The sequence below is a fragment of the Papio anubis genome, chromosome 9, assembly GCF_008728515.1.
Source record: "Papio anubis isolate 15944 chromosome 9, Panubis1.0, whole genome shotgun sequence".
In the NCBI taxonomy this organism is placed as follows: Eukaryota; Metazoa; Chordata; class Mammalia; order Primates; family Cercopithecidae; genus Papio; species Papio anubis.
The window spans coordinates 114,584,477-114,603,615 of record NC_044984.1 but is presented as its reverse complement, the minus strand read 5'-3'; the positions used below and the strand labels follow the sequence as shown (position 1 = coordinate 114,603,615).

General features: G+C 50.6%; 1 protein-coding gene across 7 annotated transcripts in view; it reads left to right on the top strand.

The window, feature by feature from the left end:
- Nucleotides 1–3,014: 3,014 nt before the first annotated feature.
- PXN (paxillin) overlaps nucleotides 3,015–19,139 on the top strand; it is a 59,630-nt gene continuing 43,505 nt past the window's right edge. For 4 of the 7 annotated variants that reach the window (XM_003907240.4, XM_003907241.4, XM_009181828.3 and 1 more), the window contains exon 1: nucleotides 3,018–3,173. In XM_003907240.4, coding sequence (XP_003907289.1) covers nucleotides 3,161–3,173 — 13 coding nt within the window. In that variant the 5' untranslated portion in view covers nucleotides 3,018–3,160. Of the gene's footprint in view, nucleotides 3,174–7,353; nucleotides 7,433–19,139 lie in introns of all 7 variants that reach the window. The other 3 variants (XM_009181822.3, XM_031650818.1, XM_009181825.3) reach the window with 2 other exon arrangements.

Below are 19,139 nucleotides of genomic sequence, written 5' to 3'. Positions count from 1 at the left end.
AATGTCATTTAATCTTTAGGAAGAATGAAAAAACCTGATTGATTTTATCAAATGCAAGGGACTGAATGTTCATATCCTTGAAAATTCATATATTGAAATCTAATCTCAATTCGATGGTGTTAGGTGAGGCCTCGAGAGGTGATTAGGTCATGAGGGCAAGGCCCTCACGAAAGAGATTAGTTAGTGCCTTTATAAAAGGGAACCCAGAGAGCTGTCTTGTCCTCTTTGAGCCATGTAAGGATACAAGAAGTCAACAGTCTGCCACCCGGAAGAGGGCCCTCCCCAGAACCTGACTGTGCTAGCACCCTGATCTTGAACTTTCAGCCTCAGAACTGTGAAAAAGTAGATTTCTGTTGTTTATAAGTCACTCGGTCTGTAGTATTTTGTTGTAGCAGCCTGAACTAGACACCAAGTTTAATTGCTGTAGGGTGAGAGTTCAAGGGAAGAAGGAAGCCAGGGAGGAAATGGGGGTTTAGGAATGATTTACATGAGGAAATCCCTGGTGGGGACCTGAGTGTTCAAGTTCACCAGCACTGATCTCTGAAGCTTCAGTTCTCTTTAGAACTCCACATACCAATGAGAAACTTGCTCATTCAATGGGTACCTCGGCATTTCCAGACCACACAGCTTTGAAAAAGAAAGGTTTTAGACCTTTGGAGAAGTAGCGTATGCCCTGGGGTTGGTCTAAGTCGTAGCAGTTTCACTTAGCCGTTTCATAACCAGGCCTTGGCATAAGCCTCCCCAGGTTCAAATCTCAGTTTCCTTACTTATTAGCTGTATGACCTTGGGTAACTCAACCTCTCTGACTCTCAACTCTTCCAGCTGTAAAAGGTGCTAACAGTGCTCATCTCCTAGGCTTGTGGTCAATATTAAATGTCTTGTCTACAGACCTGTGCACATGCTATTCCACACAGCTGGGAGTGGTGCGTGGCTACTCATCCTTTATGCTAGCCACTTTGCTCTTTTGCATGCACCTTTAGATTCAAGAAGGTAGACATCATGTTAGTCTTATTCATCATCCCAGCCTAGGCAACAGAGCTAGACTGTGTCTTAAAAACACAAAAACAGGCTGGGCGCGGTGGCTCACTCCTGTAATCCCAGCACTTTGGGAGGCTGAGGCAGGCGGATCACCTGGGAGTTCAAGACCAGCCTAGCCAACATGGTGAAACCCCGTCTCTACTAAAAATACAAAAATGGCCGGGCGCAGTGGCTCACGCCTGTAATCCCAGCACTTTGGGAGGCTGAGGTGGGTAGATCACCTGAGGTCAGAAGTTCGAGACCAGCCTGACCAACATGGAGAAACCCTGTCTCTACTAAAAGTACAAAATTAGCCAGGCATGGTGGTGCATGCTTGTAGTCCAAGCTCCTTGGGAGGCTAAGGCAGGAGAGTCGCTTGAAGCCGGGAGGTGGAGGTTGCGGTGAGCCGAGATCGTGTGCCATTACACTCCAGCCTGGGCAACAAGAGCGAAACCCTGTCTAAAAAAAAAAAAAAAAAAATTAGCCAGGCATGGTAGTACACACCTGTAATCCCAGCAGGAGGCAGGAGATCACCTGAGATCAGGAGTTCAAAACCAGCCTGGCCAACATGGTGAAACCCCGTCTCTACTAAAAATACAAAAATTAGCCAGGCATGGTGGTACACGCCTGTAATCCCAGCAGGAGGCAGGAGAATCACTTGAACCTGGGAAGCGGAGGTTGCAGTGAGCTGAGATTGCACTACTGCATTCCAGCCTGGGCGACAGAGTGAGACTCCATCTCAAAAAACAAAAACAAAAAACAAAACAAAACAAAAAACATAAAAACTAAAACAAAATAGAGGCATATGCAAGTTGTTGGAAAAGAATGCAATAGAGTGTTTGAGGAACAGTCTTTGCTCTTGCATTTATTATAGGAGAATGTGGCAGCCACAGAAGCTGCTTGGATCTGCCTTTACAAAATGACTGAACGTGGTGGGAGCATTGAAACCCGGACACTTCTGTCCAAGGGGACTTCTCATTTTTTTTTTATCATGGAGTTCTCTGATGGGTTGACCTGTCTGTCAGATCTGAGTCTCCTTGCCCAGCCCTGCTTATTTCCCCTTCTCTGTCACAGGCATTACCCCTAGCTTTACCTCAGCATCTCATCTGCTTTCTGGAGGACCTGACCTGGCCCAGAAGGCCTGGATTCTTGAGGGACAAGGGGAACTTGAAGCTGTACTTGCAGAGCAGTTTGATATAAAATCCACAAACTTCCATCACCCATCCCAACGGGTAGCAAAGGACCAATGATAGGATAATAATAATTACCTCTAGGAGGATTAATTTAGAGAATAGCTATATAGTGTCTGTCTTTTCAGACACTTAGTAAATGGTAGCTGTTATTATTACCCAATTTCCGAGTGTGGGGGAGCACTGGGCGTGACTTTCATGTCGTTTTCCCTTTAATGTCTAATGTGGGGTACCCTCTGCCCCATGCGCAGTTTTGGAAGAGGGTCTAGGGAGGGTGGATGTGTGGAAGTAATATTAAGAGAGATGGAACCACACAGGTATTGAGTTTGGGCCAGAAAGGGTGAACTGCGAGCTGCACTGCCATCGATCCAGAGGGCGACCCCAGGAAAGGTCAGCCACGGGCTCCAGGCCTTGCCTGGTACTGACTTATGATCCTCCTGGGTGGTGACCTACAGGTGACAGACAGACGGACAGATGGGCAAAACTGACTCTCCAGTGGACAGGCATGTGATGACCGAGTGGCCGACGAATGCACAGACACATGGCTGACTGTGGACGGATTTGTCATCCGCAGGGTCAGGCAAGTGACTTTGAGAGGGACAGAAAGACGGATAGGAGTGGCTGGAGGCCTGGGAGCCGCCCACCTGCCCGCTCAGCCGCGAGGGGGCGCCACCGCCCCGCCCAGCGACGCCCACTGCCCGGGCTCGCGGCGGGGGCGGGACCAGCGTGCGCAGGGGGCGGGGTCAGCAAACTCGCGGGGGTGGGCGGGGGCGGGGCGCGCGTGCACAAGGGGGCGGCCGGGGGCGGGGCGCGCGGCGGGCGCGGGCGCGCGCGGCGGCGGCGGCGCGTTCCGTTCCGGGCCAAGGCTCGCGGCGGAAAAGTTGCGGGGCATAGAGGAGCGGCCCCGGGACGGGCAGCTAGCGCGACCCCGAGCCGGCGCCCGTGGTCCGGCCATGGACGACCTCGGTGAGTGAGCGGGAGGCCGAGGGAGGAGGAGGCGAGAGGCGCGCAGCTCCGGGCCGGGCGGGCGCCAGCGAGCGACGGGGGCCGCGGGATCCCACCCGCGGCGGCCCCGGCCTCAGCTCCCGTCCCTGCCGGCCGGGGCTCCGCGGGGCCGGGATCCCTAACCGGGCCTCAGTCCTGGGCCAGGCCGGCCTCGGCACCGACCGCACAGCAGCCACTCCCCGTCTGGGACGGCTTCACCTCTGGACCCCCGACCTCGGGGACCCACCCCCATCTCCCAGAAGGGCCCCAGGGACCAGCCCGCCCCTCCAGGACCCACCCCGTCCGCTGCAGGGACGGGACTTCCTGGAGCGGACCACCTCGTCAGCTACGGGACCCTCACCTCGCAGACCTCTCCCCACCCCCACCTTACAGATCGACCGCCCAACTCGGGGAGCAGCTGCCCGATCTCATGGGCTGCTCCCTCATTTCCTCGACCTGCTCCCCGTCCCTCCAGGGCTGCCCCCCACTTCACAGACTGGCACCCCCCTTCAGGGATAACCCCTCGGAGCCCACCCCTTTCATTTCACAAGTCAGATGCAAAAGCTAGAGACGAGCGTGTGATGACCACACCCCCATTTCAAAGACAAGTTTCCCAGTCTGCCTGCTCTCCTGACCCCCCACTTCAAATCTGGTCACCCCGTTTCAAGGACCCATCACTTATTTTCTCTCACTGCCCTCCCCACTCTGTGGACCAGCCCCTCAATTCACAGACCAGTCCGTCTTCCGTGGTATCTAAGCCTAGAACGGTAATTTGGTGAGTCCTGATTCTTTCCCCACCCCCAGATTCTGGTGAAATGCCAGGGGAATGAGGTGGGAGGTGGGCCCCAAGGTATGGCCATCCCTGAACTTGTCCTGGCTAGCAGGGTCCCCTCCACCCTCTCTGCGTCAGGCCCTGCTGGAAGCCGCGCAGGTAAAAGAGGACAGGATGCCCAGAACAGAGTTGTACTGTTTTCCTGTTATTGGAGCCCCAAGGCTACTCTTTTCAGTCCAGTCTTGATCTGGTGTTAGGGGAAAGAAAGCATCTCGTGGAAGCGACTCTAAACCCAAGGGGGTTGGTGTCAGGGTTCTAGGAATGCCTTGGGTGGCGTGAACGCAGGAGTGGGAGGATTCGCTCTCTCTCCCTCCCCTTCACGCCTGTAGCTGGAGGGCCTTGAGCTTGGGAGGTGAGGGGGGGGACACGTTTCTTCTCTGTAGGAGCCTTGTCTTTCCTCTCTGGACTGTGGGTGGCTTGTGTGACCACTGATGCTTCCTCTGTCCCAGGCTCTGAGGAGTAGATTCAGCAGACAGGACTGATGGACCTCTACCAAGCAGCACCGGGCACTAAGTTAAGACTGGCTATTTGTAGGCGCTGGACCTGACTGCTTCCCTCCAGCTTCCTTTTGGGATCAGGGTGCCCCTGAGATCCTGGAGCTGGGGGTCGTGTAGGGTCCTGCCTGTTTTGCAGAGTGAGATGGCTGCCAAGTGTAGTTCTACCTTTGGGTCAGGCTTGGCACCCATTTTTTCAGTGTGCTCAAGGTTGGCATGGCTTCCAGGCAGGTATTTTTTTTTTTCACATAAAAATAGCTCAGCTGGAAGGAGGCTGGGGGATGTTCCTTGAATCCAGGATTTAAGAGTCTCAGTGCTTTCCCAGTGGGAACTGGGAGCAAAGTTACAGTTTCTTTGTTTTTTTTTTTTTTGAGGCCGGGTCACCAGCTCTGTCGCCCAGGCTGGAGTGCAGTGGCGGGATCTCAGCTGCGGCAAGCTCCGCCTCCCGGGTTCCGCATGTTCTCCGCTCAGCCTCAGTGGCACAGGACCACAGAAGCCCGCCACCTCGCCCGGCTAATTTTTGTATTTTTAGTAGAGACGGGGGTTTCACGTGTTAGCCAGCATGGTCTTACGTCTCCTGACCTCGTGATCCGCCCATCTCGGCCTCCCAAAGTGCTGGGATTACAGGCTTGAGCCACCGCGCCCGGCCCAAAGTTACAGTTTCTAAAATGCTGGTGCAGTTCTGTGGCTTCCCGGCAGTCCCCATGCTGTTTCACGGACTGAGAAAGTCTTGGTAGAGCTCGCCATGGAAATCCGGAGTTCCTGTCTTCTGACAGTCTTCCATTTAGGGCCAGGAAACTGAGTTCTGAAAGGAAAGAGAGTACTGTATACGGGAGAGGGGATTGTAAGGATTTAAATGGCTGTTTGTGGAGTACTTCCCTGTACCTCGATTTGTGGTATCCTCACAACAACCGTTTTATCAGATTCCGCCTTAAAGCCAATGCAGTCATGACCATCTGCCTTTTTACAGATTGAGAAAGCTGAGACTTAGAGAGGTTGATTCTCTTGCCCAAGGCTGCACAGCCATGAAATGACAAAACCGTAACTGGAAGCCCAATTCCTAGCTCCTAGATCTGCGGCTCTTGTATACCAAGAAGCCTTTTTTTCCTGGGGAGGAGGCAAGGGCACTTGAAGGAGGGGGTTGCCACTGGGTGATGGCTGTCACCTGTAACTTCTGCTGCTTTCTACCATAGACGCCCAGTTGCTTACATCCGGGCTGCCCGATTTCCTTGGCCTGAGCTCCCAAGGGGAAAGCCACGCCTGGCTGACCAGAGCCCGGGGTGGGAGGAATGGGGTGTGCAGGAAGGGAGAGGAATTTGCCTCTGCACTGGGGCCCCGTCAGCTGTCTGGATGGCGGCTCAGCACACTGCCTGTCAGCTGTTTTCCTTAAGGTGGACACAAAGCCCAGACCTGTTGTTTTTATTTTTCTCCTGAGCGTGCTCTCAGCCATGTGCCTCCTGGTCCCTAACACAGGGGAGAGTTTATGGTGTGTCCAGTAGCAAGGCCAGAGGGTGCATCACCTCCTCCGTGACTTTGTTTTTTGGTCTGATAAAAAATGGGGAACTCTTCTCCTCCCCATAACTGCCAATGACAGACTTGCCATGTGCTGTTTAATAAGTTACAAATTTAATAAGTTACAAATTTATAGCTCTCTGAGCAGAAAAATATCAACACAGCATGTTCTGCCCTTCCCTGTGTGTTCTCTCTACTTTGTGCTTTGGGGTGGCTGCTTGGTGACTTTTCTTATTACTATTTAGATGCTGGTTTGGCCCAGAGTTCACTCTGTTCGAGTTCTGGCTGGAGTTTCCTGGACAGAGTTCCCACAACACTGAGATGCACTCTGACTGTGTTTTCTAACCCGATTGCTTGCTCTCCCTCTGTTCATGTTCTCAGTGTACTTAGTTGGGGCTTTGACCACAACTGTGGTCTAATCATGATCACATGCACTTCATGGGAGACAGGCGCAGTACTCAGCGCTTTACAAGCTGTATCACAACCTTTCAGAAACGGAGGTGTTTTATCTCCACTTTATAGATGTGGAAACCTGAGCTCAGGGAAGTTTAGTGGTAATGCTGGGATTTGACTCCAGGCTCATCCAATTCCAGATCTGGTCGTCTTAAGCGTCAGAAGGTGGTAGGTGCTGGTGACTAACCAGGGGGATGAGCCTTGGGGCCTGCTGAATAATTGATAGTTACCTTTAACAATCTCTGCCCTAGGGGCTATTCCCAGGAAATGGCAAAGGGTGTGTCCAGTGCGAGACTCTCAGTAGCTTTGCCTTCCCATCCTCTAGCAGGGGGAACAGCCAGCTGTTGGCAGTGCCCAGTTGCTGCTGGAATCTGGACATGTCTTCTTTCAGCTTCTCAGCAGTCTTGACCCTTTGGAAAACAGTGCCTCATTGTCCTTGGGGGTAGTGCTAGGGGGGCAGAGGAGTTGCCTGGGGCATTGGGAGCTATGGAACCTCCCCGTTTCCATGGAAAGTCTGGACTTTGGGCTTTCCTGTCTGTGGTCCCTCTGTGTGTTAGGGCAGAGTCAGGGTACCCAGCTGCTGGGCCTGTGGCAAAGGCGGCATTTACCCAAGCAGCGATGGTGCCCTCTTGGTGGGCTCTGTGTCAGTGCCAGACCTTCTCCTGGGCTTTGTACTACTAAGGGGCAGAGCTGGGATTCAAACCCTGGTAGGTTTGATTCTTCAGCAGGTACCCTTTCTGATACGTGAAGCTGTCTGCTACCTGGGCAGACATAGCTTGATGGAGAAAGGCTCAGCCTACTGGAAGCCAAAGCCCTGTCACTATGGGTTCAAGGTCTTTTGAGGGAATATCTCAGTATTCCTTTTTTCCAGCTTCCCTAGTGATGGCCATGCATTGAAGAAGCTGGGTGTACCCTTGGCTGGAGAGGCTGATGGAAGGCCAGAGTTATTGGTGAGCCACTGAGCAGCCCTCCTCTCCTATTTAGTCATCGCGCATGGAGTATCTGAATCTGAAGCTTCTCTTGGGTCTTTACCTCGCTCCAGAGATGTTGAATAAACTTCTAGCCTCATTGCCGCCTTTCCCGGGGTCATCCTAGTCTGAGTCATTAATAATAGCAAAATCTGCCGGGCATGGTGGCTCACACATGTAATCCCAGCACTTTGGGAGGCCGAGGTGGGTGGATCATTTGAGGTCAGGAATTCAAGACCAGCCTGGTCAACATGGTGAAAGCCAATCTCTACTAAAAATACAAAAATTAGCTGAGCGTGGCGGCGGGTGCCTGTAGTCTCAGATATTCTACTCAGGAGGCTGAGGCAGGAAAATCGCTTGAATCCGGGAGGCGGAGATTGCGGTGAGCCGAGATGGTGTCACTGCACTCTGGCCTGGGCACACTTTTCTTTTTTACGGTGTTTACAGAACTTTTTCCCGTAATATTTATTGAGCACTTATTATGTGCAGGCCCTGTGCTGGGCACCTTACATGCATTGCTTGTTTGAATCAAGCTGTCCATATGAGGCAGGTTTTATTATTAGTAGTATTACCACTACCCATTTTATAAGTGAGGAAACAGACACAGAGAGGTGAGCCCACTTGCCCAAGTTCTACAGCTAGTGAATGGCAGTGCTGGGATTTGAATCCAGGTGGTCTGGCTGCTGAGTGGGACTTGCGGCCAACTGTTTTGTACACTTTTTTTTTTTGAGACAGGGTCTGCAGCCTCCGCCTCCTAGGCCCAAGTGATCCTCTTCCCTCAGCCTCCCCAGTAGCTGGGACTACAGATGCATGCCGCAATGCCCTGCTAATGTTTAAAATTTTTTGTAGAGACAGGGTTTCACCGTGTTGCCCAAGCTGTTCTTGAACACCTGGCCTCAAGCAGTGTGCCCGCATCGACCTCCCAAAGTACTGGGATTACAGGCGTGAGCCATTGCGTGTGTTGCATTCTTTACTCTTCTGTTCATAATACTGCATCTGATATGGGTTGCTCATTGGTTTGACTGTTTTCTGTTTCTAGGACACTAATATTTTTCTGCCCCCACCCTATTCTCTGTTGTCTTCCACATCTGTCATTTCCCTGTTCTCTGCAGCTTCTTCTCTTTCTTTTGTTCTTTCTTTCTTTCTTTTATTTGAGGCGGGGTTTCGCTCTCATTGCCCAGGCTGGAGGGCAGTGGCGTGATCTCAGCTCACCACAACCTCTGCCTCCCAGGTTCAAGCGATTCTCCTGCCTCTGTCTCCCGAGTAGCTGGAATTACAGGCATGCACCGCCACGCCCAGCTAATTTTGTATTTTTAGTGGAGATGGGGTTTCTCCATGTTCGTCAGGCTGGTCTCGAACTCCTGACCTCAGGTGATCCTCCTGCCTCAGCCTCCCAAAGTGTTGGCATTACAGGCGTGAGCCACTGCACCCGGCCTTTTTGTTCTTTCTTGGGGACACACACTCAGGATGGGATGCAGGGTCCTGTGGGGAGTGTCTCCTGTTCCAGGGGAGGCCCCACTCCTCCCTCCCTGGTCACCTCTCCAGTTGCCTGTTACTCTTGAGACAGAGCAGTGAGCTTATAGCACCACTGCCAAGGAGAACCTGGGGCAGGTCCCCTATGGTCCCTTCCCAGCTCCTCTGCTCAGGAATCAAAAGCCTTCCGGTGCCTCCAGCCCCACTGCACCTAAACATGCTCCTTGTCTTTCCCATGTCCAGAGGAGGGAGTTGTTGAAAACTTTATGGTGGAAAATGAAGGATGTCCTATGGGAGGAGGAGAGGAAGAGAAAGAATCAGGAAGCTGAGTTTTCTCAGAAATGTTCGCAAAGCAAGTCATGGAAATGGCTTCCGGGTGCCCTTCTCACCTGGGATGGGCCCTGAGCCTCCATCTACAGCCTCACAGGGTCTACTCTGCCTTTTGCAGTCTGGGTCTTGTTGGGAGTCTCTTATCTGGCCTCCAGTGTACATTCATATCCTGATAAGTCTTCCAACTGACTAACCGATTGCCTAACCAGGGGCTCAGAGCTGGCCTCTCCAGGGAGGCCTTGGATGCTGGGCCAGTGGTAGACAGAACATGCGGTTGGCCAGGCCCAGTGGAGCCCCAGTGGCCAAATCTTCCCTTAAAGATGGCCTCTTAATGCTTATTTCTTGTGTGATTGTGGTATTGTGGTTTTATGGGAAAATATTGTTATTGTTAGGTGCATGCTAAAGTATTTAGGAGTAAAGTGTCATGATGTCTTGCAACTTATTTTTATTTTTTTATTTTTTATTTTTGAGGTGGAGTCTTGCCCTGTCACGCAGGCTGGAGTGCAGCAGCACGATCTTGGCTCACTGTAACCTCTACCTCCTGGGTTTAAGCAATTCTCCTGTCTCAGCTTCCTGAGTAGCTGGGACTATGGGTGCATGCCACTACACCCGGCTAATTTTTGTATTTTTAGTAGAGGTAGGGTTTCACCATATTGGTCAGGCTGGTCTTCAACTCCTGACCTCAGGTGATCCACCCGCCTCAGCCTCCCAAAGTGCTGGGATTACAGGCTGGGATTACAGGCGTGAGCCACCGCTCCCAGCTTAATTTAGTTTTAAATGATATAATGAAAAACAGGATACATACATAGAGGACAGAGAGCACAAGGGCCATGCATTCATACAAAGTGGTAAAACAATGACAGTCTAATCTAAATGAGAGTACACAGGCCTCTCAACTTCTCCGTGTGTTTAGATATTTTCATAATGAAAAGTTGGAGAAAAGTAAGGAAACCCTGCTTTTCCGTGGTGGACTTGGAGTTGTTGGACCAGGGTGCTGGCCTGCGCCTGCCTGTGGTTGGCCTGAATGACTGTTGGCCTCCTGTGATTGTGCAGGTGGTGGGAAGACTGGGTGAGCAGAGACAGGAGCTGGGGGGGCCTCAGGTGACAGTGACTGCTGACTATCAGCTGGGAAATGGGGAGCACAGTGCTGTGACCTGTGCAGAAAAAAGACAGGCCCAGAGACAGTGTGTGTCCATAGGTGTGGAGGCAACCTCATGAGTTATTTGAGCATGATGACATTAATCAGACCAGGGTTGAAGCATGTGAGATGCCGAACTTTGGTTGGAGCTTGAGATGGGTTGTCCAGGCTGGTGGGACACAGACTTTTTTTTTTCTCTTTTTTTGAGATGGAGTCTTACTCTGTCACCCAGGCTGGAGTGCAGTGGGGTAATCTTGGCTCACTGCAACGTCTGCCTCCCAGGTTCAAGTGATTCTCGTGCCTCAGCCTCCCCAGTAGCTAGGATTATAGGTGTGTGTCATCACGCCTGACTAATTTTTGTAATTTTAGTAGAGATGGGGTTTCACCATGTAGATCAGCCTGGTCTCAAACTCCTGACCTCAGGTGATCCACCTGCCTCAGCCTCCGAAAGTGCTGGGATTACAGGTGTGAGCCATGGCGCCTAGCCAGAGCGAGGCTTTACACAATTCAGGGAACAGTCTCTGGGCAGCTTGAGGCCTGCAGGAGGGGAGGGGATGCCTTTTGCCTCACATCATGAACCCCTTATCTGTGTCCAGTGGAACACCATTTACCTGTGGGCAGTGATGGCTGATGGCCCCAGGCCCTTGCTTGTAGCTCAAGTCCGACCATCCAGTTTTTCAGCCTTCAGGCTCCCTCTCCTGGAATCCCCACTCCCTTGGTCCCTCGTGTCTAGTTTGTGCTGACTCAAAGCTGGCCTTCTTGGGCCTCCAGTCTGTTTTGGGGAAATAGCTGCATTCTGGCACCAGTGGCCCTCTTGGCTCTGAGGCAGAGGTGAGGGCCCTGCCTACTAGAAACATTTCGGGCAGCCAGCAGGCTCTCATAAGGGGAGGGCTTTATGCCAAGGTCTTCTTTCGGCCTCATGTCATCTATGTCAGCATGCAAAGATGCCGAGACTGGCCACTTTTCGAGGACCATGAGGTCTTCGAGCGAGGGCTCAGAGCTTCACTCTGCCTATTTGAAAGCAGCATGATGTGTGTTTTATGGGGGAGGGGGTGGTGCTGGGAGGAAGCTTTATGTAATTCTTGGCTGGAGCTCAGGTAATTGTTTTAATGAAATGGAATGCAGCTTATTCAGAATTCGCTTGGCAGAAACAGCCATGTTCTGTTCTGTTTTCTTGTTGGGGAGAGCAGGGCACACATTTCCAGCTGTTTTGAATCGTAGAACTCTGGGTGAGCTGGAGCAAGGTGGGTGGAACCCTCCAGGGAGCTCCAAGGAGCTTCAGGCCGATTCTCTTCTGGATCCCGGTCTGTGTGTATCATTTTGAATGAGCCATGGAGACTTTGGCCTCTTCTAACAACATAAAAGCCCTACTGAGGCGGAGTGTGTTGGCTCACGCCTGTAATCCCAGCATTTTGGGAGGCCGAGGCCGGTGGAACACCTGAGGCCTGAGGTTGGGAGTTCCAGACCAGCTTGACCAACATGGGGAAACCTCATCTCTACTAAAATACAAAATTAGCTGGGCGTGGTGGCGCATGCTTGTAATCCCAGCTACTCGGGAGGCTGAGGCAGGAGGATTGCTTAAACCTGGGAGGCAGAGGATGCGGTGAGCCAAGATCAGGCCACTGCACTCCAACCTGAGTGACAGAGTGAGACTGTCTCAAAATAAATAAATAAACCCTATTAAAAGCAGGCTATGAAATGGGCACAATGCCTTCTTTCCACGTTGTTGGGAGACTGAGTGAGGTGCTTAGCACATAGTAGACAGATCCTCAAGGATGGCCTCTATTTCCTCACGCTTTATTCCACCCCCCACGTCCCCATCTTTCCACCCCGTTTTATACCTCATGGCCACCATCTTCTGTCAGTGTAGATGGCTGTGGCCCCATGTGGCCCCGAGGTCCCCATCTGCAGGTCCACCTGGCTCTCCTTTTTCTTCTGGTTCCCTTTTTCTTCTCTCCTTCTCTTCTCTTCTTTCTGTTTTCTCACAGGGTGGTCTTTTTCTCTTGCCCAGGATGAAGTACAGTGATCTGATCACAGCTCACTGTAACCTCCAAGCAATCCTCCTGCCTCAGCCTCCCGAGCAGCTGGGACTACAGGCACGTGCTACCATGCCTGGCTAATTTTTTATTTTTTATACAGCTGGAGTCTCATTATGTTGTTCAGGCTGGTCTCGAACTCCTGGCTTCAAGCAGTCCTTCTACCTTGGCTTTCCAAAGTGCTGGTATTGTAAGTGTGAGCCACCATGCATCTTGCCTGTTTCCCTCTTTTTACTTTTCTGCTTTTATTAACTTCAGTTCTTTGTTTTGTTTTGTTTTTTAGACAGAGTCTTGCTTTGCCACCCAGAGTGGAGTATAGTGGCGTGATCTTGGCTCACTGCAACCTCTGTCTCCCAGGGTCAAGCGGTCCTCCTGCCTCACCGCCTCACTCCCCCACCCCCCTCACCCCTTCCTCCCCTACCCCCCCAGCAGTAGCTAAGATTACAGGCACATACCACCATGCCTGGCTAATTTTGTATTTTTGGTAGAGATGGGGTTTCGTTCACCATGTTGGCCAGGCTGGTTTTGAACTCCTGAGCTCAGGTGACCCGCTCACCTCCACCTCCCAAAGTATTGGAATTACAGATGTGAGCCGTTGTGCCCGGCCTGCTCTTACTAACTTTTTTACTTTGCTCCTTTTTATTTTATTTATTTATTTATTTATTTATTTTATTTTTTTTTTTTTTTTGAGACGGAGTCTCGCTCTGTCGCCCAGGCTGGAGTGCCAGTGGCCAGATCTCAGCTCACTGCAAGCTCCGCCTCCCGGGTTCACGCCATTCTCCTGCCTCAGCCTCCTGAGTAGCTGGGACTACAGGCGCCCACCATCACGCCCGGCTAGTTTTTTGTATTTTTAGTAGAGACGGGGTTTCACCGTGTTAGCCAGGATGGTCTCGATCTCCTGACCTCATGATCTGCCCGTCTCGGCCTCCCAAAGTGCTGGGATTACAGGCTTGAGCCACCGCGCCCGGCCTATTTTATTTATTTTTTAATTTATTATTATCTTTTTTGAGACAGAGTCTTGTTCTGTCACCCAGGCTGGAGTGCAGTGGAGTGGATCTCGGCTCACTGCAACCTCTGCCTCCCGGCTTCAAGTGATTCTCTGCCTCAGCCTCCTGAGTAGCTGGGACTACAGGCGCCCACCACCACACCCGGCTAATTTTTGTGGTTTTAGTAGAGACGGGGTTTCACCATAGTGGCCAGGCTGGTCTTGAACTCCTGACCTCGTGATCTGCCTGCCTCGGCCTCCCAGTGGTGGGATTACAGGTGAACCCTTTGCACATAGCCTGCTCACTTTATTTTCATTTTTATTTTATTTTTTTTTTTTTTTTGAGGCGGAGTCTGGCTCATCACCGGGCTGGAGTGCAGTGGCCAGATCTCTCAGCTCACTGCAAGCTCATGCCTCCGGGTTCCAGCCATTCTCCTGCCTCAGCCTCCCGAGTAGCTGGGACTACAGTCGCCCGTACTAAGCCCGACTGGTTTTGTATTTTAGTAGGGGCGGGGTTTCACCGTGTTAAGCCAGGATGGTCACCGATCTCTGACCTCGTGATCCGCCCGTCTCGGCCTCCCAAAGTGCTGGGATTACAGGCTTGAGCCACCGCGCCCGGCCTCCTTTTTAAATTTTAACACAGCCTGACCCATTCTTCCACATTTGCTCTTTTGCTGAGACACCCGTTTCATCCTTTAGCTGCCATATTTTTTTCTCCCTTCCTTAAGCTCTGCTTGCTTCTCCAGAGACCCTCCCACCTTCTTTTCCCAAGTCTCCTCTGATCCCTGAGTGGAGGTGCACCTGGGTGTTTTCTCAAAGGATTTCTCTGAACTCCTTGTTTTTCTCCTATGTACCTCGGTCAGTTAATCAACTGCATGACCTCTTTTATAACCTGTGTGCTGGTGACTCCCAAATTTATATTTCCACCCCTGACGTGAATTCTATTGTCCAGATTCTTCCGGTCTGCCCGCCAGCAGAGACTCAACTCATTTCCTTTCCACTCTCCCTTCTCATCTACTCCCTTCTCATTTCCTTTCTCCTCTCCCAGGCCCCATCTAACTGCCTGTTCTCTGTTAGCGCCCCCTCTCTTCTCTGGGCCTGTATTAGATAATGGACATTTCTGCAGCACGTTAAGCTTGAGGACATATTTTCACGTGCTTCTTTATTTTTTTAAAAACTTAACCTTAGGCCAGTCGTTGTGGCTCACGCCTGTAATCCCAGCACTTTGGGAAGCCAAGTCAGGCGGATCTCAAGGTCAAGAGATCAAGACCAGCCTGGACAACATGGCGAAACCCCGTCTCTACTAAAAATACAAAAATTAGCTGGGCATGGTGGCCCGTGCCTGTAATCCCAGCTACTCGGGAGGCTGAGGCAAGAGAATCTCTTGAACCAGGAGGCGGAGGTTGCAGTGAGCCGAGATCGCGCCATTTTACTCCAGCCTGGTGAAAGAGCGAGACTCAGTTTCAAAAAAAAAAAAACAAAAAACCACTAAACCTTATTGGGTATATTCGAAGTTTACGACATTGTTGTTATGGGATACATATAGATAGTAAGGTGGTTACTAAAGTGAAGCTGATTAATGTATCAGTCATCTCACAGTTACTTTCCTGTGTGCCAAGAGCAGCTGAATCTACTTATGTAACGAAAATCCCTAGCAGGATTTTCTTACCTTCATCCCTCATGTCATACATTTGATTTCTAAACTTGTGCATCCCATGTATCTGCTACTTAGTATTCTTTGACCCACATCTCCCCATTCCCCACTTCTGCCCATAGTAACCACTGTTTCATTCTCTCTCTCTATATATATATTTATATATATGTAAAAAATATATATATATTGGACTGGGCACAATGGCTCATGCCTGTAATCCCCGCACTTTGGGAGGCTAAGGTGGGTGGATCATCTGAGGTCAGGAGTTTGAGACCATCCTGGCCAACATGACGAAACCCCTTCTCTACTAAAAATACACAAATTAGCCGAGCGTGGTGGCATGGGCCTGTAGTCTCAGGCACTTGGGAGCCTGAGGCAGGAGAATCGCTTGAACCCAGGAGGTGGAGGCCGGAATGAGCCAAGATCATGCCACTGCACTCCAGCCTGGTAAAATAATAAATAAATAAATAAATAAATAAATAAATATAGTACATATGTAAGTGAAGTCACGCAATGTTTTTGTTGTGTCTGCCTTATCTTACTTAGCATGTCCTTCCATGCTGTGGCAAATTGGCAAAATCTCCCTTTTTAAGGCTGAATAATTCATTGTATGTATATACAATGATGTGTAAACCACATTTTCTTTATCTATTTGTCCATTGACAATCATCATTTTTTATATGGTTCTGATCACCACCCTGTGAGGTAGGTAGTAGTTATCTTCATATTATTAATGAGGAAGTCAAACTGAAGCCCAGGGGAGTTAGGGGAAGGGAACACACCCAGTGTTACCACAGGCAATGATGCAAGAACCTGAACCTTGGGTGGGTCTTCCCACAACCAGCCCAGTCTCTTTCTGGTTTTTCTTTCTCTCTCTCTCTCTCTCTTTTTTTTTTGAGATGGAGTCTCGCTCTGTCAACCAGGCTAGAGTACAGTGGCGTGATCTCAGCTCACTGCAACCTCTGCCTCCAGGGTTCAGGTGATTCTCCTGCCTCAGCCTCCCAACTAGCTGAGACTACAGGTGCGTGCCATCATGCCTGGCTACTTTTCATATTTTTAGTAGAGATGGGGTTTCACTATATTGGTCAGACTGGTCTCAAACTCCTGACCTCAGGTGATCCACCTGCCTTAGCCTCCCAAAGAGCTGGGATTACAGGTGTGGGCCACTGTGCCTGGCCTTCTTTCTGGGTTTTCATATGGGAAACCTCACGGCAGAAATCTATGGGTCAGTTTTGGCCTGCAGACCATTGTTGCTTGGTCTCCATGGTATTTAAAATATTCCAAATTAGTTGCCTACATTTAAAGCATCAGGTGATTGCACCAAAAAGTCCATGTCATTCCTTTTTTTTTTTTTTTTTTTTTTTGAGACAGAGTCTCACTGCGTCGCCCAGGCTGGAGTGCAATGGCACGATCTCGGCTCACTGCAACCTCCGTCTCCTGGGTTCAAGCAATTCTCCTACCTCAACCCCCTGAGTAGTTGGGATTACAGGCACCACCACGCCTGTCTAATTTTTGTATTTTTAGTAGAGACAGAATTTCATTGCATATTGTTTCTTTTGAAAAACCAGATCAGGCTTCATGGGATGCATGTACTCTGTCACCGCTTGGTTAACCTCAGTAGCTCCAGCCTCATATTTGACCCTCTCTGTTGCCTACATTGGGTCTCACTGGCCTCATACATATTCCTACTTGGCTCCTGCTTTGGGGGATTCTAAGAACGCCCTGTGCTTGATATTTAATGACCAATGCAGTTGCCAAATCTCGGGGGTATCTTGTACTGCAGTCTCTGAATTACATTTGACTTCTGACCATGCCAACCACTCAGTTCTGCCTTGAGTCTAGATCTTGGTTCAAGTTGCAGAAAATAGCCTTCTCCTGACTCACCTTACCCTCTGCCTTTAAAATCTTAGCTGAATCCACCTTTTTGAGGAGGCTTTTCTCCCAGATAAAACTAACCAGCCTGTTGACCCTCCTGCTAAGGTAAAACTTCACAGATTTGTGTAAATTGGGCTTTCTTCTGTCTCCTGCTCTACCCTGTAAGCTCCTTGAAGACAGGGATTTTATCTGCCTTTCAAATATCTCTTACCACCAAGCACTGCTCTGTTCTCTCTGTGGTCGCTTAATAAATACTTACTGGTGGTTGGTGATTAAATGGGTATGAACTGCAACACCCACAGTGATGCTGAGCCTGCAGCAAACCACTTCCTCCTCTGGAGAACCTGAGTTCTCTCTGGGTTCAGGGTGGGGAGGTGGCATAGAACCCAGCCTCTGGCCGGGCGCGGTGGCTCAAGCCTGTAATCCCAGCACTTTGGGAGGCCGAGACGGGCGGATCACGAGTTCAGGAGATTGAGACCATCCTGGCTAACACGGTGAAACCCCGTCTCTACTAAAATACAAAAAAAATTAGCCGGGCGAGGTGGCGGGCGCCTGTAGTCCCAGCTACTCGGGAGGCTGAGGCGGGAGAATGTCGGGAACCCGGGAGTCGGAGCTTGCAGTGAGCTGAGATCCAGCCACTGCACTCCAGCCCGGGCGACAGAGCGAGACTCCGTCTCAAAAAAAAAAAAAAAAAAAAAGAACCCAGCCTCTGACATCAGCCACACTTGGTTCTGTATCAGTGCAGTCGCCTACGACTTGTGTGACCTTGGCAGATCATTTTACACTCTGAGCCTTGGTCTCCTAATCCATGAAATAGGTGCATTTCCTGACATACTTTCCTGAAATACTTTTAAAGTGCTCAGTAAATGGTGATGGTTATCGTTTATTCTTGGAATAATCTTGACAACTCCTGGGGTGGAGGGTTTGGCTTTTGGTATCACTCTCTTGGCATTTGTTTGTTTGTTTATTTATTTTTGTGACTAAGTCTCGCGTTATCGCCCAGGCTGGAGTGCAGTGGCGCAATCTCAGCTCACTGAAGTCTCTGCCTCCTGGGTTCAAGCGATTCTCTTGCCTCAGCCTCCCAAGTAGCTGGGATTACAGGCGCCCACCACCACGCCTGGCTAATTTTTGTACTTTTAGTAGAGACAGGGTTTCACCATGTTGGCCAGGCTGGTCTCAAATTCCTGACCTCAAATGATCTGCCCGCCTTGCCTCCCAAAGTGCTGGGATTACAGGAGTGAGCCACCGTGCCAGCCTGTTTGTTTATTTATTTATTGAGATGGAGTCTTGCTTTGTTGCCCAGGCTGGAGTGCAGGGGTGTGATCTCAGCTCACTGTAGCCTCCGCCTCCCATGTTCAAGTGATTCTCATGCCTCAGCCTCATGAGTAGCTGGGATTACAGGCATGCGCCACCATGCTGGCTATTTTTTGTAGTTTTGGTAGAGATGGGGTTTCACCATGTTCGCCAGGCTGGTCTCAAACTCCTGACCTCAATTGATCCACCCACCTCGGCCTCCCAGAGTGCTGGAATTACAGGCGTGAGCCACCATGCAGGGCCTTATTTATTTTTTAATAATTGATTTTTTTTTGAGACAGAGTCTCGTTCCGTTGCTCAGGCTGGAGTGCAATGGCACGATCTTGGCTCACTGCAACCTCCACTTCCTGGGTTCGAGCAATTCTCCTGCTTCAGCCTCCCGAGTAGGTGGGATCACAGCCGCCTGCCACCACGCCCAGCTAATTTTTTGTATTTTTAGTAGAAATGGGATTTCGCCATGTTGGACAGGCTGGTCTTGAATTCCTGGGCTCAAGTGATCTGCTCACCTCGGCCTCCCAAAGTGTTGGGATTACAGGTGTGAGCCATTGCACCCAGCCCACTCTTCGAATTTAACTTCCACTTCGTCTTTAGGTTGGCTGCATTTCCCGTGGCCTTGCTGTTGGGCAGTTAATGCAGTTGGCCCTGTTTGGTTGCTTAGCTTGGCCTGGGGGAAGAATCTGACTTCAGTTATTTTCTGGGAGAGTGTGATTTAGGACTCTTCATGGCGCCGTGGGTTAGAGAATGTTTGGGACTCTGCTGTGGAGGTGAAATGGCCATACCCCTGGGCTGGTGGTGTTAAGTTAGGTTTTGGTTATATGACTTTTAATTTCCCCTGAGCCTCTTTGGTGGCTTTCATGCGGAAGTGGTTGGGGAGGAGGTGGCTT